The sequence below is a fragment of the Lipomyces tetrasporus genome, assembly GCF_029532465.1.
Source record: "Lipomyces tetrasporus strain NRRL Y-64009 chromosome Unknown POJ06scaffold_6, whole genome shotgun sequence".
In the NCBI taxonomy this organism is placed as follows: Eukaryota; Fungi; Ascomycota; class Lipomycetes; order Lipomycetales; family Lipomycetaceae; genus Lipomyces; species Lipomyces tetrasporus.
Window position 1 is genome coordinate 1,486,138 of NW_026611601.1, and position 21,590 is coordinate 1,507,727.

General features: G+C 47.4%; 7 protein-coding genes across 7 annotated transcripts; 6 read left to right on the forward strand and 1 right to left on the reverse strand.

Annotated features, from left to right (window-relative positions):
* The first annotated feature begins 240 nt into the window (after window positions 1-240).
* On the forward strand, window positions 241-3,655 carry POJ06DRAFT_255453 (uncharacterized protein). Its single transcript, XM_056187897.1, has 5 exons — window positions 241-325; window positions 454-798; window positions 855-941; window positions 999-1,045; window positions 1,098-3,655. Exons 2-5 carry the CDS (start codon window positions 701-703, stop codon window positions 3,446-3,448), a joined length of 2,583 nt encoding a protein of 860 aa, XP_056043565.1. The 5' UTR covers window positions 241-325; window positions 454-700; the 3' UTR covers window positions 3,449-3,655.
* A 115-nt stretch (window positions 3,656-3,770) lies between these two features.
* POJ06DRAFT_124722 (uncharacterized protein) lies at window positions 3,771-5,096 on the forward strand. The gene is made up of 3 exons (XM_056184284.1): window positions 3,771-4,369; window positions 4,419-4,502; window positions 4,552-5,096. Exons 1-3 carry the CDS (start codon window positions 3,997-3,999, stop codon window positions 4,815-4,817), a joined length of 723 nt encoding a protein of 240 aa, XP_056043566.1. The 5' UTR covers window positions 3,771-3,996; the 3' UTR covers window positions 4,818-5,096.
* On the reverse strand, window positions 4,975-6,057 carry POJ06DRAFT_124737 (uncharacterized protein). The gene has a single exon (XM_056184285.1). It carries the CDS (start codon window positions 5,810-5,812, stop codon window positions 5,375-5,377), a length of 438 nt encoding a protein of 145 aa, XP_056043567.1. The 5' UTR covers window positions 5,813-6,057; the 3' UTR covers window positions 4,975-5,374.
* A 274-nt stretch (window positions 6,058-6,331) lies between these two features.
* POJ06DRAFT_282116 (P-loop containing nucleoside triphosphate hydrolase protein) lies at window positions 6,332-7,581 on the forward strand (the record flags this gene model as incomplete). Its single annotated transcript, XM_056189998.1, has 2 exons — window positions 6,332-6,918; window positions 6,966-7,581. 2 exons carry the CDS (start codon window positions 6,332-6,334, stop codon window positions 7,579-7,581), a joined length of 1,203 nt encoding a protein of 400 aa, XP_056043568.1.
* Window positions 7,582-7,803: 222 nt separating this feature from the next.
* On the forward strand, window positions 7,804-9,747 carry POJ06DRAFT_255467 (WD40-repeat-containing domain protein). The gene is made up of 6 exons (XM_056187898.1): window positions 7,804-8,085; window positions 8,140-8,449; window positions 8,499-8,743; window positions 8,795-9,120; window positions 9,168-9,249; window positions 9,300-9,747. The coding sequence occupies exons 1-6, from the start codon at window positions 7,968-7,970 to the stop codon at window positions 9,509-9,511; spliced, it is 1,293 nt and encodes a 430-aa protein (XP_056043569.1). The 5' UTR covers window positions 7,804-7,967; the 3' UTR covers window positions 9,512-9,747.
* A 267-nt stretch (window positions 9,748-10,014) lies between these two features.
* On the forward strand, window positions 10,015-11,418 carry POJ06DRAFT_255470 (chaperonin 10-like protein). The gene is made up of 3 exons (XM_056187899.1): window positions 10,015-10,094; window positions 10,148-10,962; window positions 11,020-11,418. The coding sequence occupies exons 1-3, from the start codon at window positions 10,057-10,059 to the stop codon at window positions 11,217-11,219; spliced, it is 1,053 nt and encodes a 350-aa protein (XP_056043570.1). The 5' UTR covers window positions 10,015-10,056; the 3' UTR covers window positions 11,220-11,418.
* Window positions 11,419-15,351: 3,933 nt separating this feature from the next.
* On the forward strand, window positions 15,352-16,160 carry POJ06DRAFT_124813 (uncharacterized protein). Its single transcript, XM_056184286.1, has one exon. It carries the CDS (start codon window positions 15,466-15,468, stop codon window positions 15,877-15,879), a length of 414 nt encoding a protein of 137 aa, XP_056043571.1. The 5' UTR covers window positions 15,352-15,465; the 3' UTR covers window positions 15,880-16,160.
* The last annotated feature ends 5,430 nt before the right edge of the window (window positions 16,161-21,590 follow it).

Genomic DNA, 21,590 nt, shown 5'->3' on the forward strand with positions numbered 1-21,590 from the left:
TGAAGTTTCCGGTAGCTAGCAGACAAATTTTCATTACGAGGCTGCATTTAACGTTGAGGAAACGAATTCACGCGAATTCTATATCCAATGATGGAGGGAAATTTAGAGTTTACAGATTGTATGCACTTTTGCAAATTTACTTATGCCTCAATAATACCAACGTCATGATCGTATCAAATTGGCCTTTCGCATACTGAATTAGCATATGATGGTGGTACCAAGATGAAGAAACTGTCATGAGACAGGTCGGCAGTAGTGCTCTGCTAACGGTGTCATTACAAGCACATATATAAGCAGCAATCTATCATTCGGTTCTTGATAGTTTGTAAGTGTGAATTGATGTTTGCAGTACGGATCTCGTGGGCATATCGATTGCGAGCTTCTAAATATCAATAAGATATTACCACGCTGGGAATCTGCATAGCTTGCAATGCGCTAATAATTTATTGTTAGCTATTAACGTATTCAGTCTATTGTCACTATTTGTCTACAGCGACATCTTCCCACATCTCTATTGTAAGTGCTTTAAGGCAATCGGATAATCTTCCATAAGGGATCATCGATCATCAGGAAGTTTTGTTAACTAGTTGTGTGATCACTCTTGATCGAAAAGTTGCCATGGGCTGACATCGTCGATAGAAGTATATTCAATCCTTTCGATTGATATATTATCCTTTGTATGTGACTGTTGAAGTGGGATATGGAGTATAAGTACACACCGGAAGAGCTCAAAGATCTCGCGGAGTCGCCGCTAAGTGTGCGTCCAGAGCGCTTGAAGCCGAATGAAGAATGGATGGGGTAATATCTATTCGTGTGCAGAATTCATTCCTTGAACTGTGACTAAAACGTTTTAGTCCACCGATCCTGCAAACTAATCCGCCCAAGGCAAATTTATCGAAGCCAGATCGTGACCGCGGCGAGGATGACCCGCTTCGAAAATAGTAGGACACATAAGTTCTGTGTGGCAGTGAGAATTGTGAATAACAGGACCAACTTAGTAACAGCCATATTTCGAAAGACAAGAAGCCGATTAGTTCAAGATCAAGTAAGGCTACGGAAGTGGTTGATGTATTGTCTATAGCTGACAGACGTATCAGAGCAAGACGATATTGTGTTAGGGCCACCAAAAATTTCCTTTGGCTCATCCTCAGGATTACGAAAAGGTGCAGAAAGTGATAACGCTGACAAGAGCACTGAGTCGATCGACTTGGACTCTTCATTTGCGCGGCGGATTGAACGTTCACGCGATGCCAGTGGGTCGTCGTCATTGTCAACTGGCTCTCGGCTTTCAGCGTCTAGCAGACCCCAGCCCAGCCGGACGAGTAATACGTCATACGGACGCCGATCAACAAGGGAAGAAGATGGTGATGACTGGAAAGAAGTTAGTTCCCGCCATCCTCGCAAAAGCTTTGGGGCGGATGATTCAGAGAAATTTAGAAAAAGTAAAGACGATGAGAGGGGACTCAAGTCTGAATCATTGAATCGAGACAGACGATCAAGAGACGTATCGGGCGCAGTGAGGAGAGATGAAGTGTCATGGCGTGAACGGGATCCGGAGAAGGAAAGGGACCGTCGTGAGACATATCCTCGAGATACCAAGGGCGAACGACACAGTACTATATCGAATCGATACATGGAGAAATCCCCAGAGTGGATGGATGCTCCGGCGGAGAATGATGGACTCAACTTCAGCAATAGCGAATTTGCGCATGCTGTTGGGAACAGCAACTTGGCGAGCAGTGCTGCTCCACCGTCGACCACGGCTTCAAGCTTGAAGTCGCTGAGCGGAGGTCCTACAGCGCATTCAATTGAAGAATTCCAGGCTTGGAAAGCAAGAATGAAAGCAGCAGACGATGAACGAAAAGGAATCAAGGATACCAAGCCAGAGTCACTGAAGAACGATTTGTCAGTGGCAGAATCGGACTCAAAAGCTGGACTGTCGTCGTACAGTTCAGGAACGGGAGGAGTGGATCGGTTTTTTGGTTTTGTTAGTCAGGCTGTCACTACAGATGAAATTAAGGAATTGTCTGCTGGTATTGAAAGTACTAAGGTCAAATCGCCGACAGAAGGACCGCGGTCGTCCAGATTTTCATCCTTTTTTAAGCCAGAGCAAATTAGTACGCCATCTCGTGAGCATTCCCGTGAAGAACTCGTTCGGTCGCCAGAGAATTCGGCTCCTTCGATCATGTCGAAACTTGTTGCCCGTCATGAGGATTCTCCTTCCTCGGCAGAGGTCAAGCTGGACGTCGACAGTTTGGCACCGAAGGCAGACGATGATAAAGAAGGATTTAAGCGCATTATGGTAATGTTGGGTACGAAGTCAAATAAGTCGAGCCGGAACACCACACCAGCTCCTGTGGAGTCGGCAGACGGTAAGGTGCTTGCTGTCGCGGCGGCCACTAATTTTAATCAACCAGAAATTGAGACGGTGCCGAGTTCAGAAGGTCAGAATGCGGGTGACCCACCGATAGCTTCACGGTCGAATTCGTCCGCAGCTTCTGACAAGATGGAAGCCTCTAATCCAAATAAAGACTCCAGTAATGCACAGTTCTTAATGGGGTTGATGAGCCAATCTTCTAAAATGAGAATCCAACGGCAGCAGTCACCTCAAACTCTTCCTGGACCGGAAACGTCAGGGCCACTGGCACCACCACAATCGCAACAGCACCAGCACCAGCACCAGCTTCCTATGATGCATCAAAAGGCGACCGATGCTAACGGCCAGGGCCAGGATGTGTGTCTGCCACATCCTCCTCCCGGGATCGGGCGAAGTCCCGGATCATTCAATGACGTCGGCCGGCTGGGGCCCGGTGATCCTCGACTACAACCCCTCCAGCCATTGAGTCAACCGCTTCTACAGTGGGCAGTGCCACCGTTGGGATCGAATGGCTTGCGTATGCTTGGCCCGCATGGCAATCAGCGATTGCTAACGCCGATGGCGCCAAATGCCCAGACATCACCACCTGGCAGACTTGTTTCGCCGAATGCGAACAGCGGCATTCTATCACCACAGTTGAGTAGCGGTATGGATGCGAAATCGTCGCAAGACATATCGAAGCAGCAACTACGTTCAGACGGACTTGGAGGGCCCGGAAATGCTGTTGGCCAGCAGCAAGGATATCCTCCCTTCCCGACGGGTATGATTCCTCCAGGAGTCAACTTGCCACCATTCCCGCCAGGAGGTCTCCCGCCATACTTTGGCATGCATGGTCCGCCTCCACCTTTCCCTGCAGGATTCCCACCGCCTCATTTGCAGCATGATCCAAACTTGGGAATGCCACCACTCCCGAATATGCTTCCAGGAGGAGCACGAGCAGCGCCGCCGAACGGAATGCCGCCATTCGCGTTTGGGCCACCGCCACCGGGTCTTGGATTCAACCGCGTGTCTGGAAATATGGAAGGAGGTCTAACGCGTGGCGCGACAGATCCACAGGTGTCGGGAAAGTAGGGTGTCTTTCCCGGTATAATGTAGCTACATATATCAGGTGGCTGGCAATGTTTAGCCTATTTGAAGGAGCTCGTGTATTTGCTGTATTCTGTTACATATTTGTATAGCTCTGTTTCCTTGCCTTTGTATGTAGGTTAGTTATGCTAAGTATTAGTGTGATTCATATAAGAATATGTTGCTGCGTGCAGAGCCCATATTCATGCACAGAGAATCACAGATTGCACGTTGTTGAGGGTCTTGTGTACTCGTGGCAGTGCATAGATTGGGATGGCGCGAGTGTGACCCGAGCGAGCATCCGCGTGAGCAATGTGCGGTTAGTTTAGTTCACGGTCCCCGCGACCATTTAGGGATTAACAGACTCGTGCTGACTTTACCGCCAGCTCTCCTGTTTACATACCGTGTTATTCCTCTGCCGGCTCCTTCGTGGCCATTTGATTTCCTCATTTGCCTCTACAGATCCCACGCGCGCAAGTGCCCTTGAGTGTTAGTGTGCACAGTCGTGGGCCTCTCTTCTCCCTGATTTCTCTATTGAGCGAGACTACACTACGATGTCCGCTGCTCCTGCGGCCCCAGAAGCCGTACCGGTCGCCGACCCACTGTCGCTCTCGACGACGCTCTCCACTGCGACAGACTCTTCCAGTCTGCCTGCGGACGACAAAACTGCAGTCGCAGTAACCCCGGCCACACCTGCAGACCCTATCAAGACTACACTCGCTGGCGATGACATCAACGACGACGAAGACGACGACAAATCTATCACCGTCTCACCTCTGACCCTCACGCTCCTTCTCATATCCGGCTTGCGTGCTTCCATCACTATCGATCGCGAGTACATGAAGGGACATTCGCTTGGACTGCGGGAACCAGAGAGTCTGACGGTTCTGACACTGAAAGAGTGCCTCTGGAAGGACTGGAAGGATGGTATGGATGAATTCAGTTGATTTACCGAGTCAGGCGTTAATAAGACTAGAATGGGGCGAGCGCCCGTGTGGCACCGAGTACATCCGTCTCATCCACTTTGGCCGCCTTTTAGACGACAAAGATTCACTTGCCTGTGCGTATTATTGCTTTTGTGCCGTTACATTTACTAATACGGAGCACAGCAAGCCAGCTGTCGAGAACTAATATGTACAATGTCCTCCACATGTCCATCCGGCCTGCGTCAATCGCAGGCACCAATAACACTCCTCGAGGAAGCAAACATCGATCGAGCAGTACCAATAACGAGCGATCTAGCAGGCATCATCACCACCATCATCACCATAACAACAGCCATCATCATCGTCAGCGCGATACTTCCGTCAGTGCTAATGAGAACCATGATAGCTCAGCCGAGCGATCTCCTGGTTGTGGCTGTGTCATTCTATGACATAGGTGCATGCATGGATCGGTGTTTGATCATCTTTCTTTGATGCTGTAGCAATTTCTCCGTGTTTGGGTTTGGTTTAGGCTTGGTTGGGTTGCTTTATGACTGCATCATCTTGTTTTGCCCTCAGTAGAGTCGGTGTCATTTCTGTATGTCATTGTAAGGGCCCATGGGTTACTACCGTCATTCTTGTATATGATCATTACACGTAGTATATTGTTATTCTTATTTCGCTGTAACGGAATAGGTTCTTCGCAATGGAGTTGAATGGTGTGGGAATTATGCCTTCAAATTTCGCTTACGATTCTGTGCGAATGGACTGACTGCTATCTATGACGACGTCAGATTGAGACAGAGCTCTTTATATATATGCCTGCGTCTGTTTGGCGCAACCGATGGCTTGCTTCTGTATTTACAAATTTGCTCATTGTTTTTTGGGTTCTAATCATATAGTTGTCTCTAGTTCTTTTTGACCACGTCAGTCTGGCCCGTGGTGTATTAAAAATGAATAGAAATAACATCTAGTATAATATAGAGCTACAAATGTGCAGTGGCTTCGCTTATATCTTAATCCGTCGCTCAAAGTCAGTATGAAAATCAAGCGGACTTTCGTCCATACCTATGCATTCGTTAGTATATGCCTCTCGCGGTCCACATCGCAGAACATCGTCCACATCGCAAAACATCCTACCTCCATAAATATCTTCCCAATCAACAATTCCGTCTCGGCCCAAAAGGATCTCCCGGGCAGGATCTGTTCGTGCCCCTGGCGCGCCGTTTCCACTCACAACATCGGCCCGTCGCAGGACGTCCGGATACAGCGGTAAACTGGCATTGACAGCCTCGAGCTCCATCACTCGCTTCACCGGCTCATGTGTTCCAAACAGTCTCCGCAGACTCTCCATCTTGAAATCGAACTGGGTCTGTTCCCAGTCCTTGAGACGCGATTGCAGAGGATGGGATGAGGGCTCAGATGGCATGTTGAGTCCGTCCGTCATTGGCACAGGCGGTTTACTTGCGACGATGTGATTCGCGAGCTCCGGGACTTGCGTGCTCGAAATCTCAGGCTTAGGCACTGTCGAGGCGTACGGCGCCGGGGGAACAAAGCGTAATGACTGAAGAGTGAGCTAGATCAAGTAGGACTACTCATTGGACTTACCATTTTGACTATGCAGTTGGCGATATCTGTAGTTCAGATGCTGAAAGCACGATGGCGACGATTGATGTCGATTGAAAGTTGTGAATGCGTGGTCAGCAAGTGGTGAACGAGATTGTCACCATTCCATTACAGTCAACATCCTCCAGGGGTTTGTACCAGAGCAAAGGCAGGGTAACAGAAACTCCCAACTGCTTCGAGGTCGAAATTATTATTTCCTCGCTAGATCCCAGTTTCTGAATATTTTGTATGTCCATATTTGCCACGCGAACACGGCATGTTTGATTCCGCAGCTCAGGTCAGGCCCCGGTCTTTTGAGGCTCTAGGCTTGTCCAAGTCACTAGTCGAGGCCTTGAATTCAATGGCTATCCGCCGACCTTCGCAGATCCAGATTGCCTGCATTCCCCAGATCCTCAAGGGCCGCGACTGCATTGGTGGAGCGCGAACTGGTTCCGGCAAGACTATCGCATTTGCGGCTCCTATATTGGAAAAGCTCGCCGAAGACCCGTTCGGCGTGTTCGCGCTCGTGTTAACACCGACTCGCGAGCTGGCGCTGCAAATATCCGAACAGTTCGCTGCACTCGGCGCGTCGATGAATCTGAAGCAGGCTGTTATAGTTGGAGGCATGGACATGGTCACACAAGGGCTCGCGCTCCAAAAGAGGCCTCATGTGGTTGTTGCTACTCCCGGGCGACTGGCAGATCATATTAGTAGTAGTGGAGAGGAGGCCATTGCTGGCCTGCGACGAGTCCAGGTCCTTGTCTTGGACGAGGCAGATCGGTTGTTGACTCCTGGTTTCGCAGAAGATTTAGAAGTGTGTATGGGCGTTATGACGAAAGCCAAGAACAGGCAGACGCTACTGTTTTCGGCCACCGTTTCGCAGTCTGTCATGCAACTAAAAGAGTCGTCTAAGAACGACATATTTATTCACGAAGTCGGCTCAAATAGGTGAGTTTCGTGATTTTACTGATTATAGTTCTAGCTGACAGATATAGTATTTCCATTCCGGACACGCTCGGTCAGACGTATTTGTTTATTCCAAAGCATGTTCGCGAAGCGTACCTCGTGTCGCTTCTAACCCTCCCGCTCAACGAGAGAAAATCAGCAATAGTGTTTGTTAACCGTGCGACGACGGCTGAGGTGTTGAAGCGAGTCCTTCGCATCATGGACGTGCGAGTGACGTCGTTGCATGCACAGTTATCCCAGCGAGAGCGAATGGACTCTTTAGGGCGATTCCGCGCAGAGGCCGCGCGTGTGCTTGTCGCGACGGACGTGGCGAGCAGAGGCTTGGACATTCCAGTTGTGCAGATGGTCATTAACTTTGACATTCCGGCCGATCCAGATGACTACATCCATCGAGTTGGTCGTACGGCCCGTGCGGGACGGGCGGGCGAGAGCATTTCGTTTGTGACGGAGCACGATATCGTGAGAATCAAGGCGATTGAGGAGCGAGTAGGCAAGGTGATGATAAAGTACGAGCACGTGACAGAGAGTATGGTCATTCGAGATTCATTGCAACAGACGTCGAATGCCAAGCGGGAGGCGTTGATGGATTGGGAAAGAGAAAATTCCGGATCGTCTCGTAGGAAGCGGAAGTTCGAACAGAGGTGATGATTTAATAGTTTGTACGATATTTACTGGCTTGGCTCCAGGCTCCAGGCATATCCCGAGGCGTTTGGGTGGCATAGTTTTGTATATATTGCACGTGAATCGAGAGAGTATTATATTCTGTCGCAACATTTCTGAAAAGTCTCTCAGTCTTTGTTTAAAGAACCCTTACATACAGGGTAGTTACGCCCAGAGGTTGCGGCTGAACCACCCAACTCTGCCGCATTTAAATTGAGAATCTCCAATTCTTTGTTTCGCTTCACAAGGATAATTAACGCAGCACAAATCTTCTACAATTTTAACCGCAGTTTTAATTTAATAGTGTAACTGATCCATTTGATATTCATTGTCAGCGGCTTCGACGAAACTATCTAGATTGTGACCTCGAGATGGTGTTGTGGACATACGCAGATGCCATTCGCGGCGATAGCAGCGAAGATTCCGAGGCTACCAGCTATGAAGAAGATGATGATGCTGATGTTGCAGAGGACGGATCGCCTCGAATCGGTACATTACTCATATTTTTCTTTTTCTGTTGCAGAAACTAAAGGGCCCACTTAGATTTCATGAAACGGTTGCCAGCCGAACTGCGAACGCTGGTATTCTGTACGCTGGACTTTCGTTCGATTCTGACATGTAGAAGAGTGTGCAAAGGATGGAAAGAAGCGGCTGAGGTGACGGCTGTCTGGCGATATCAATTTCGACTGCGGCGGCGGTGGGCAGTAAAGCCGGAGACGCCGCCAAATATCGACTGGCGCATGATGTTCAAGACCCGGTATCTTTTGGATCGCCGGTGGGAGCGCGGAGCATGTGTGCACGCGTACAATTTGGATGGCCATGAGGAGAGTGTGTACTGCGTTCAATTTGACGAGTAAGCGCATTGGTGCTTGAATACCTGATCTCGGGCTAACAGGAGGCAGTGAGAAAATAATAACGGGATCTCGTGATCGGTCAGTCCGGGTGTGGGATACTACGACGGGCAAACAACTACGGGCGTTGAACGCGGCGTCGGCTGCATTGGAAAACAACCTGATCGCACATACAGGGTCAATCCTTTGTCTGCAGTACGACAACAAAATGATGCTCACCGGATCGAGCGATGGCACAGCTATAATATGGGAGCTACCAGCTTACCGGGCAGTGCGTCAGTTGCATGACCATAAAGGTGAGCATGGTTGTGTTTGTCTGCTGTGAGTCTACTAAGAAATTTTCTCAGAGGGAGTCCTTGATCTTTCGTTCAACGACCGGTACATCGCAACGTGCTCTAAAGACGGCACGCTTGTTATTCGGGACCGTCGCGAGGTTGGCTTTCCGCTTCGGCATAGTGTCGTTGCCTGCAGTGGCTCTGTGAACTCTGTGCACATCCAGCGGAGCTTCATTGCGACAGCGGGAGTGGACGGAATTGTGAAAGTGTGGAATGCAGACTCAGGGCGACTGCTGATGAGCCTGCATGGACACTCTCGGGGTCTTGCGTGCGTATCGCTCAGTCCCGATGCGCGAACAATCATCAGCGGCGGCAACGATAACACGATTCGGGTGTGGGTATGCGGAGACGATCCCAGGATAATTTCCACGCTGACGCAAACTAGGACACCAGGAACCAGCACTGCCTGTTTGAATTTGCAGGCCATGAGTCGCTTGTCCGGACACTGCATGTGTTTGGAAGGAAAGGTGTGTAAGCAATTTATGTGGTAGACGACTCCAAGTACTTATAGATGCAGTGCTCTCAGGCAGCTATGACCAGACGCTGAAAGTGTGGGACTTGGACTACCGAAAGAAGGTGCTCGATTTGCGCAAGTACCACGGCAACTGGATATTTTCTGCAAAAATGGACAGCAAACGAATAGTGTCGACATCGTTTGGCGCGAAACCGGTCGTGCTTGACTTTACGCGAGGCCTCGACGAGGACTACGTGCGGTACATTTCTAGGTAATGATAGTGAGCAGGTGCGAATACGCATGCATTGGGAGGAGTTCAGGCTGACTTCATGGACTTATGGCTTTATTTGTGTAATATAATACTGTCAATAATATAAGTCGATTGACGTAGAAATTGGGGGAATGGAGGTGGGGAGAGTCAATAGCATAAGAAATCGGGAAATTCCACTAGAGGAAGGTTTTGCTGAGAATTACGCTAGCTAGGAATAGACTAGTCCCTACCGAATGCGGAAATAGTTAGTATCTTTAGGTGCAGTACCTTGGCAAATCCGAGTACGGATACTTTCACTGGCCAGAACGCGTCTGGCTTGGGTAGTGGGTACGAAGGCCTTGCACATCGTTACCGCAGTCGGCACGCTAATTTGCCAGCGGCTGCAGGCTCATGCAAGGCGGCGTCATTGCTCACCCCGGATCACCAATGATCCGCATACAGAATATTATGGAGAGCAGAATTATTTAACACCCGAACCCCGCCTCCACTTCTAGCAATCCTCTTCCACATCAACACGCACACACTTCTTCCCAAAATCAGCATCCAACCATGTCCTTATCTCTACCCGCGACCATGAAGGCTCTTCGGTGAGTTCAATGCTACTGAATACAAATATCAGATGCTGATTCGAATTAATTAGCTACGAAAAGCCTCTTGTGCACGCTGTTGTCGACGTGCCACTTCCCACACTGCGCGATAACGACGTGTTGATCAAGGTTGCTTCCTGCGGGGTGTGCGGAACTGATTTGCACATCCACGAAGGCGAATTCATTGCCCGGTTCCCGCTTATTCCCGGCCATGAGGTGGTCGGCACCGTCGCTGCGATGGGCAAAGACGTCAAGGACTTCAACCTCGGCGACCGTGTCGTAGCCGACAACTCCGAACTCTGCGGTGAATGCTTTTACTGCCGTCACGGTAAGGCACTTCTGTGCGAGCATTTTAACGCCCATGGCGTTACTCTTGACGGCGCATTTGCCGAGTACTGTGCGTATCCTGCCGGCAAGGTCTTCAAGATCACCCATCTCTCGCCCGTTGATGCTACCCTGCTCGAGCCTGCGTCCTGTGCCGCGCACGGCCTTGAGAAAATCCGTCCTGACATCGGCTCCAGCGTGCTCATGTTTGGTGCCGGGCCTACCGGCCTCGTGCTGGCCCAGCTTCTCCGCAACAACGGCGGCTGTCACGTCGTGATCGCCGCAAACGCAGGGAAAAAAATGCAGCTTGCAAAGGAGCTCGATGCCGCTGACGTCTACATCGAGCTGGATCGCCAGCACCCACATGCCCAATTTGAGCAGCTAAAGAAAGACAACCCGTACGGTTTCGACATAGTCGTCGAGGCTACCGGCAGCTCCAAAATCCTCGAGGACTCAATCAACTACGTCCGACGCGGCGGCAAGCTCGTCGTCTACGGTGTTTACAGCAACGCGGCCCGTGTCACGTGGCCCCCTAGTAAGATCTGTACGTACATTGCGTCCTTGTTTACATTTAGCACATGTCCTTTTCTAACAGCTACAGTCGGTGACGAGATCACCATCCTTGGCTCCTTCTCTGAGACGTACATGTTCCCCACCGCTATCGCTTACCTCGACGGGGAAAACCCGAAGGTCAAGGTCGGCGGAATCGTCAACAAGACTTTCAAGCTCGACCAGTGGGAGGAGTGCCTAGAGTCGCTCAGGAATAAGTCCGCCATTAAGGCCGCCATTGTATTTGAGTGATTTGATCATCCTAAAATCTGTCTCCCAAGTCTATTTGCTTTGTCACGACATGTACAGTATACAATTTTTCAGTTTAGTGTGATTCACATATATTTGTAAGTAGATTGAAGATACATATATGCATGTAATCGATGGTTGTACTGGACTATGATATTGAAAATGGACATGCTGGTTAAAATCCAGTCATCGATCTCCTTAACCCCCTTTGCTGGTGATGGAATCAGCGCGGCTCCAGTGTCGCATGGCCATTGTCCAGCCAAAAAGTTATAGCACGCTATAACCAAGCCCATGCACTGCTCCGGCTCGTTCTCAATCAGTCAGCTGGGTCTTGGTAACTTTTGGCATTATGCAATCCGAACTGGCCCCGGCTATAAAATCGATCAATTGAATTGGTAGCTTAGCTGATCTTAGCAAAAACTGACAGACGAGATATTTCCTCACGTGACATTAACAAGTACACTCCCTAAGTCCCTCGAAAGATAGAACGCTAATCTTCATTTCAGAGTCCTTGGGCATCGACCACTATTCCCTTCCTTCTATACATTTCTTCTTAGGAGTGTCCACGAATAACGAAGTCGGCTTACTAATGCGAATAATTATTCGTAATATTCGTAATTTTTCACGACAACTACAATATGAAATCGCGCCTCCCGCCCTGACCCTACTATAAACTGCCCTCAACAACAACAGCTTTCTTCTCATCATCTCGGCACTCAACGAGTGCCTCCGCAAACCTAGAAGAGATCTCCCTGTGTTGAATTGCTGTCAGACATCTTGTAAGATATTTAATATTCGTTATTCGTATTCGACGCTCCCAATCTTATTCGTTGCGAATAAACGGAAATTCTGCGAATACGAATAAGGAAAACTTTTATCGTTTACACCCCTATTTCTTTTTCTGCCAGCTACCCGCCGGCAGGTCACATATTCGGTCCTTCTGCCTTACCTGTATACAATGTCAACACATTTCGGATTCTTAGACTCGTCGGATAGGTAAGGACAACTTCATGGTAACTGCATGCGATCGGCAGGGAACGCTATTGGATATATACAGGAGGGAATTGATCAAGAATACAGTGGGTAGACTGTAGCATATCTCCCGCTCGGTAACATTGCAATTGTTTCTCCGTGCTATCCATCAACATCAACATTCTCATCGTTATAAGTTGGGTTCGCTACCAGCGAGGCCATTTAGGAAATTCAAATATCATGTTAGTGAACTTCACAAAATTTTAAAGAAATTAGATAACTAACTAACGTAATGTATGGGGAACCGGGTCATATGGGGAACCATCGGCAGATAATTACGTAACGTCTTTTCAGGATCTATCATTAGGCCCAGTATGTGTCATAACAAATTAAATTTTGTAACTCAATTATCGTACATGTCTCCCATGAGCATCAACATTCTTATTGTGGCTGCCTTCATGGAGTGCCTCCGTACACCAAGCAAGTCCCTTCCCGCACTAAATAGCGTTTCCACTGCCACCTCAGAAGCTGGGATTGCAAAGTAATCCCTAGCCGCAGCGGCCATCTGCGGGTACTCATCTTGAAGAGTACGCCACCAATTGCAAAGCCAGTTTGCGTCTTTCGTGTCATTAACAGTGACCGCAGGACTATCGAAGTACATGTCAATATCAGAGACAGTGCTACAAGTCTGGCCTCGTGGCTGTAGCCTTTGCAGCATCCTAGACTCGACATCACTATCCTCGATCCTGTCCGCGGCAGGATCTTGTCCAAATTCGATCGGCAACCCCGGCCCCACAACAGCCAATGGGTATTGTCGATGGAGGTTCTGGCGTATAGTCTGTAGAATCAGCTTACCAGAATTGTTATCCTCTATTAATTCCTGCAAGATCAGATTGCCTTTTACTCGAGGATCAAGGACGAGAGCAGTATAGTACACATCAGATTCATCCATGAGGCTATAGTACTTGTTACACTTCTTTATTCCTTCCGTTACTGCAAGTCCAATGTCTCGGTTAAAACATGCAAACTCCTCCTTAAATTCGGACGCATCATGGAGAAAATCATGAAGCTCATAATATATGGCGATCGCAAGGCTGATCTGTGGCTTTCTTTTCGAAATAAACAAAGTCAATTCGTTGAACTTCGAGAGTACTTTATGGATCTGCGTGAGCCGTAGCTTGTGTCCTGAATTCTGGTAGTTCTTTCTGTAAGTCTAAAAAGTTGCTTATCTGTTGCCTTGCACGCAACCCATCGTCGAGCATTCGGTAAGTGGAATTCCAGCGCGTATCCACGTCATATTCAACATATTTGTCCGACAGATTGTTGATCTTACAGACTTCATTCCACTTCTGCCTTCGCTGAGGTGTTCGATCAATCCAAAGAGCTAATATTCGGAGTCTTGCCAAGGCTGTCTGAGTTCCAATAGACTTCCCATCTCGTAGGTTATCGCAAGCAGCGCTTGCTTCCTCGACATTGCCAGACTTCAATACGTGGAGTATATCTTTGACAATTAGATTCAAGATGTGAGCCAAGCAACGGATATAGCTATCCAGGCCACGATATAAGAGAACCGACCTCCTGTACATCAAGTCTTTTGGAAAGACAATCAAACAACTCAGAGGCTAGTGTCTCATTGTTACTAGCATTGTCTCCAGTAATCGTAATCAGCTTGCGTTCAAAACCTAGCTCTACAAGAGTTAGTCTCTACAGCAGCTGCTAAATTCTCTCCACTATGAGTCCCATGGATCTCTTTAAAGTCGAGTACTCTCTCCCAATATTCGAATTCGTCCGTGATCAAGTGGCCAATCATACCAACAATAGGGAGGTGATTCCTGCTTGTCCAAACATCGAGAGACAAAGCAATTGTTCTGCAAGTTCTGGCAAGCTCTTCCTTCAATTTGAGGCGTTGCATATCGAAATCGTCTTTAAGCCGCCTCCAAGTGTATGCCGAGAGGAGAGTGGGAGTGCAATTCCCGGTATATCATGGAATGTCACGGGCTATGCCCGACTGAGACTCGGCTGCGCCTTCGCGGCCTGCAGTCGTCCGGGCCACTGGCCGTTGGTTTCCTTTATCTTCTTGTGTTTCTCCTTTTCTCTTTCTTTCCTTTTTCTTTTTCCTTGACGAGTTCTTTTGTACATTTTCTTTGTTTATAGAAAATAAAAGCTTTGCGCCCTCGACATGGAAGATCTGTTGAAATGTAGCAGATTCGATAGTCGTAAATGCCTGATTTTCTGCGAATGAGGCTCTTTTCTGGTAATTGTTGGTGTGTTAGTTTCTCCTTCTTTTCCCATAGGCTAACGACGCTGATCTGCTGTTTCTCTCTATTCCGACCCTCAGTGTCTGGAGGATAAATAGAGTGCTTGGCAAGATGACTCTTCATATTGCTAGTTGAGTTTTGTCGTAATGAGTCCATAGTTATCCAACCTCATTGTGTGCCTGTCTTATCGTCTATGTATGCACAACGAATCTCCCTATCTGTCAATCTCCTCTTATTTGTCTTCTTTACGGTCCACTCCTTATCAACAGTCATAGTCTCAAAGTACGCCCATAGCCACTCAGTGACCGGTGCTGGTCGTGAGTGATCTTGGTGGAAGGTGTTGCTTGAATGGATTGAGGTTTCAGAAGTCGTGGAACGTGCTCTAAGCTATGCCAACTGTGATGCTGATTCTGAACGTAATACCTCGTCGTCAGGGATATTGATAAAACCGTTCATTGTTGATTGACTCGATAGTAAAGGGGCTGACATCGTGGAACTCGCGACTCGGTCTTCGGGCGCTGCTTCGTCATCACTGCCATCGTTGAGGGCTCTGTAGTCGAGGCGCTTACGGCGAGTGTTCATTCTCTCAAAGGCAGACATTGTTGTAAGGGATTGGGTCCTTGATCCTCGATAAATATATGGATATATAAAGCTTTAGGTTTTTGTCGTAGGGCTGTTGCGAATACGAATATCGGCGGTTTTTCCCAATATTCGTATTCGATATTCGACTCTTGAAAGGCATTCGAATAATATTCGATATTCGTATTCGACAAATAAGGTTTAGGTCGAATAATATAGGCTCGAATATTCTTATTCGATCGAATATCGGCCCTAAATCACGTGATATTACTTAAATAAGTTGAACAAATTCCTATTAAAGGCTAGTTCATCCACAACCGAGTCTAGAATAAGTTCCACCCCTCGGACGCGCAGTTTTCTATTAGCCCTCAATTCTGTGCAGATTCTTTGTACAGATTTGTATCGGAACCATCTAGCGCTTATTGACTCTCATCAGCCAAATGGAAACAAGAGGGAATCGCCAAAACTATCTCGCCCTAAACGACGGCTACGATAGTGAAGGTTTACCAGAAGATCAGCTGTCAAACCCGACCCCTGGGCCATCATCTAACCCCATATTCAGTCAAGGAGAACTCGACTCCTTCATTGAGATTAGTGACGTCGAGGTTTTACCTTCAGATTCCGTCTCAGAGTCGATTCCGCAACCTGGTGCTGATTCTTCAATTGTTTCAAGGTCCTCGCAGGATATCGCCCTGCCGTCAGTCCTTTCAAATACAGGTAAGAAGAAAGCATGGTTTTGGGCGTATTTCACCCAGAAGGAGATTCCACATGAGTGGTATGAGAAAAAGTATAAAAAGCGGAGACCACAGACACGCAAATCCAATGCTCCATTGTGGATGCTCGTACTGGCATAGTATGTAACTGGTATACAAGTGACTCTAAACGGCACTCGTCTACCAGCAATATGACGAACCATTTGCTACGAAAGCATTCAATCGGTTCCCTTGATGCCATAACCCCCGAGCCAGTGAAGTACAAACCAAGAGCCACCCTTCCTAGTCTCTGGGGCGGGAAGGATAGAGAGAATATGACGCACCGACAACTGCTGGAAAGAAATATCCTTCGTTGGGTAATTACTAATAAGCAAGCCTTCACAGTTATTGAGTCGCCGGCATTCCAGCGGATTTTTTTGGATATCCCAGGAGTATCACTTCCTTTCACTTCACGGCATACTCTTCGGCAGCGGCTTATGGATGACTTCGTTTTACAGCGTATTCAACTGAAAGAAGAGTTGGCTGCAACTTGTAAGACAATTGCTCTATCTCTCGACGTCTGGACAAGCAAGAACAACCTTCCTATACTAGGGGTAATTGGCCACTGGCTCACAGACGAATTCGAGTACAGAGAAAGGCCGTTGGAGTTCACCGAGCTGCATGGTCCTCATAGCGGCGAGAACTTAGCGGCGGCAGTTAAAATATGCTTAGAGAGCTGGATCTAGAGCGTAAGCTACTTACAACTACGGGTGACAACGCCAGTAACAACGAACGCATGGCGTTGCACCTATATCATGACTTACAACAAAATCTCAACGATGAACCTCTCTTCCGTGGCCCAGATAGCTATATCCGTTGCCTCGCTCATATTCTCAATCTCATTGTCAAGGATATCCTTCGCGCGTTGAGGTCCGGCACTGTGGAGGACGCCAATAATGTATGCGACAGGTTTAAGGACGGAGAGCCTTGGGCTGTTGTAACACAAGAGCCGCTGGCTAAGCTTCGTATCCTAGCTTTGTGGATACATCGCAGCCCTCAAAGGAAACAAAAATGGAACGATGTCTGTAAGATCAACAACCTCGCGGACAAATTCATCGAGTACGAGGTTGAAACTCGGTGGAATTCAACTTACCGGATGCTAGATGATGCTTTGCAAGCCAGAGAACAGGTCAATAAATTTCTTGAACTCCAGAAGGATTTCCCTCCCTTTACGACAAGAGACTGGGTGCGACTTGCTCAGATTCACACAATCCTTTCCAAATTCCACGAATTCACCCTATTTGTATCGGAAAAGAGACCACAGATTAGTCTAACCGTCCCAGTCTATTATGAACTGCATGATATGCTCAAGGACGTTTTGAACGTAAAGAAAGTTTTCGAAGTTTGGATGAGAATCTCGTATTGGCCGTCAAGGAGGGTATGAAGAAGTTTCAGAAATATTATACTTTTATGGACTATTCGGACACCTATTACACGGCCCTCATTTTAGATCCTCGGGTCAAAGGTGATTTGCTTTTAGCCGAATTGGAAGATGAAGCCGCTGGACAAGAGATCCTTGAAGCTCTTCGTGACAATATTCATCGTGATTACCCAGTTGGCGCAATAGAACCTAGTCTACTACCGACAATGCGACCTCCAGACTGCAGGACCGAGTTTAGAGATATGGAATCCCGGATGTTGCACAGGCTACAGCCTCTGAATCAACCTCTACGCTCTGATATTGACCATTATTTTGATAGCCCCCGAGTCGGCGTGAATGACACTAAGGATCCGAACTGGTTATGCAATTGGTGGCGGGCTCATAAAGATGAGTTTCCGCGGATGGCAGCCGCTGCACGGGATTATTTAGCAGTCCCGGCCTCAGAGGTATCAGTCGAAAGAATGTTTAATGCAGGAAGAGATATATTGGCGGTGCGGAGGCATTCAATGAAGGCTGAAACCATGAGGATGCTGATGTTGATGGATGACAAGTACAGTTAATTTTTTTGAGATGAGCGGCGAAATAATCTAGTAGGGCTTTGGAATAATTCGAATTTAGAAAATATAGAGGAAAACCTTGCGAGTTTTATAGAAGTAGGCATAGGGCATGTGACAGCTTGCGCCGCTAAGTTGTGTAAATTATACAAGAGGTAAGGCGCCTACAGCTGGAGTCACTTCTACTGTGTCAAATCGTGCAGCGCTAATCTCAGCCTGACTTGAAACTGATATTGACAACGCCGGAGAAGATGGGACAACTACAGCTACAACTGGCAAAAGCCCGCATACGAGGGCTTAGCACTTCCTGGCAGCTTGAAAATTAATTCACTTCTCTATGGCTGATTATGTAATACTATGTCGAATATCGAATATCGGCACGATATCTCGAATATTCGATTCGACGTTCAAAAAGTGCTTCGAATAATATTCGCTATTCGTATTCGACGCGGGCGGATTGCCCGATATCGTATCCTACGCCGATAATCGGTCGAATAATATTCGTCTATTCGAATATCGTCAACAACCCTAACGGTAGATCACTGTAGTGATGTCTACGTCACGATACTTGTCACTAGTGATGGTTAGTCGACGGGCTGGATCTCACTACGTGAGTGCGGGCACAGGATGCAGTCTGTGATTAGAGCCGCAACTATTAGAGTTTTGTGTACCCCTGACTCAGGTACACATTTACCGCACCATCGTTCCTCAGGCAACGGCCAAACACGATGATCAAGATGACTTGCTAGAGACCACCTGCACAGTGATGCCGTGCGGGGCCATGAGGACGGAATATGATCCATATCATATTCTGCAATAGAGCCGTAGCTAGTAATCCTTACTCTAAAGAGTGTGTAGTCAATAACTGTATTTTCATACGTACTTGTCACAACCAACATACATTGCGGGTTAGGGCAACTGACCCCGGCGTGAACTTCTACCGATCGTGTTTCAGCGCTCCACTCGTCTGTCTTAGTTCGTTACCAAAAGGAGCTGCTCGTTCATCCGAGAGGGCTACAATTTACCGCCGGCAGTGTCGGTTCCTCCGCAGGAACGCTCATTCTCAGTCTTTCGTGTTCCCGCCGATTGTCCAGTTCCTCCGCCTCCGTAGCATGTGCGCGTGGTTTTCTTGACGGGTTGAACATATATGACTTCACGATAGATTGTACGTAAAGAGACTCCAGACAATCGGATCCTGTTTTGTAGCGCATCTAGTTCAAAGCCCCCAGAACAGTATACTATTATATTCACTAGTACATGCAAATCTTTACTTCATAAAGATTAGCTACAGAGAAGATACTGAGGTCTGGTAGGCATTGAGCATGTACATAGTCCTCGTCAATCCCTCTTAGAGACGCAACGAAGGTTGAATAACCCTCTTGCGGAGCTCCAACAACCCCTTCTAGTTTCATCATTCCCATTTAGAGCTTCCACTTTTCTCAGGAGAGAACGTGAAGCGTCATTTGAGCTAGCCGGGGATAAAGATTTCGTTTCTCGTGCCAATATGCTAACGGATCAACAACATCCTGGTCCGACCGAGTCCAGGTGTAAACGCTGCCACTCCTCGTATTCATCTATTGTAGTGTACGCCTATTGGGAAAGCAGGGATGCCTGGCGACTATCTTCACGATTTTGTTGAATTTCGTATGAAAGACCTTCCGCCGTTTGACATCTAACGGCACACGGCGTACAGAAGGGACGCCGTGTGCCTGTATTCTGAGTCTCATGGTTCCATACCCGTGCTGAAGCGCGTAGCCGAAGCCCAGGGGTAGCCACTGCCTTTAAAGCCCGAACCCCTAAAATTCTGTCCATCCATACATTCCAAGCCTATTTCAAATGGATGGATGGATCACGTAACCTGCACGCCAGGTGGAGTCAAAGGACCTCCGGGTGCGGAGGTCTGTGCATCCATTTCCACCCATTCCGTCCATTTGAACAAATGAGTGGAGTGGATCGCCACCCTGAAATTTACACCGTTTCACCATTTTCACGTAAAACCTTAATACCAAATTTACGCCACTTTTATGGTTCGCTTTAGCTTTAAATCACAGAATCTAAACCTTCCTCCTGATTCGAGCTGACCGGAATTTCCTGGCTTTATAAAGTGCGTCTTCACTTCTTCTACTGAGCCGTCCTGTTCCCACTGACTTTCCGCGGAACCTAAAATATAGTTGATTCGATCTAGACATGGATTCTTGGTCTCGACGTGTCATACCTGCTGCCAACTCTAAAATTGAGAGAGTGTTGACTTGACAAATTGTGACCACTTTCAGGTCTTGTAGGCATTGAGCATGTACATAAAGTCCTTGTCAATACCTCTTGGAATGCAACGAAAGTCTAACGACCATCTTGCACTTGCAGGTTCCAGCGACCCCTATTCTTGTTCATCTCGCTTCCGCATCGTTTCTCATTGATGAATCGTTGGTGGGTAGAGATGGTAAACTTAACTCAACTTAACTTAACAGTGCGAGTTCAGTTAAGTTCAAGTCGGGACCGCGAGAAAACTTGAGTTGACTTTATTCAACCTCACAAGTCGAGTTAAGCCGACTTTATCCATATTTGAGTTAAGTCGAGTTAAGTCCACTTGAGTTCACATTTTCTTAGAAACTCAATCAAGAAAATGCAATATTAATTCATAAAGCACAAGATTTATTATTAACGACAGTAACTAACTATTCTGGCCGATCGCATGCTGAAGTTTTCCCTACATATCCGATGCCTAGGAATCCGAAATGCGCGTGGTGCATGAGACAGCATAATGGCAAGCTGCACACGGAATCTAGCGGTGCACGTCGTGCAATAGAATGTTGATCGGATTCGCGACGATTACTCTCAACACAAAATGACATCAGTCAACCGTCACTTTCAGTACCATCTAGTGATTTACTGCTGTAATTATGTTGATGTTCTAGTTGCGGCGTTTACGACATCAAGATGGAAGAAGAACGAACGTTACAATGTTGCTCCAGGAATAAGAAGAGATATTGAATATCTTGTATGGATTAATTGCCAAGGGCGTGCGATTACCTAGAGTCATGGCGTATGAGGTTAAAAAAAATCGCGTCTTTGTAGAAACTTACTTCTTAAAATGGAAAGAGATACAGTTCCTAATGCTTTATAGGGCCTTACGTGAAGCAGGTATTTTGATAGTTTGGAAGCCAAGGAATTGTAAGCTAAAAGGCGATGATACGCAGTAGCATTCTGATTATTGGTATTGTACAAGTTCGTCTGGTGTCCGGACATAACCCATCATATATACACAGCGTCCATACTAATGTATAGTACATGCTCACCTACGTCGCACCATTCTCATCCGCTTCCCATCTCTCCATGTAGTTATCCGATTTGTTAAAATGACAACTGTATCCTCTCCTTAGATAATAAAGTGTACGCTCTATAGTTTGCACCAAGGCAACGCCAGTCACTCTAGATGATTTCTACGTCGTCGTGATAATTGACACATAGTGATGGTGAGCCGAGCTAGACCTCACCCAGTGAGTGCGCAGTACAGTGAGAGTCGTATGATTTGAGCCATCGACTATTCTGGCTAGAGTTTAGTGTACCCTGACCCAGGTACCTACTTTTTCATACGTACTGTTATATCCTACATGCAAATCTTTACTTCCTTTAAGATTAGCTACAGAGAAAATACCGCCATTCAGAAGAGAGGGGTATCGCGTCTTGTAGGCATTGAGCATGTACATAAATCCTCCTTGTCAAGCTCTCTTCAAGACGCAACGAAGGTCTCAACCATCTTGCGGAGCACCACAACCCCTTCCACTTTGACCATAAGCTTCCACATTTCTTAAAGAGTCCTATTACTAGAGAGGTATCTCACTGTAGGGCTGCTCCGAATACGAATATTCGCATATTCGCAA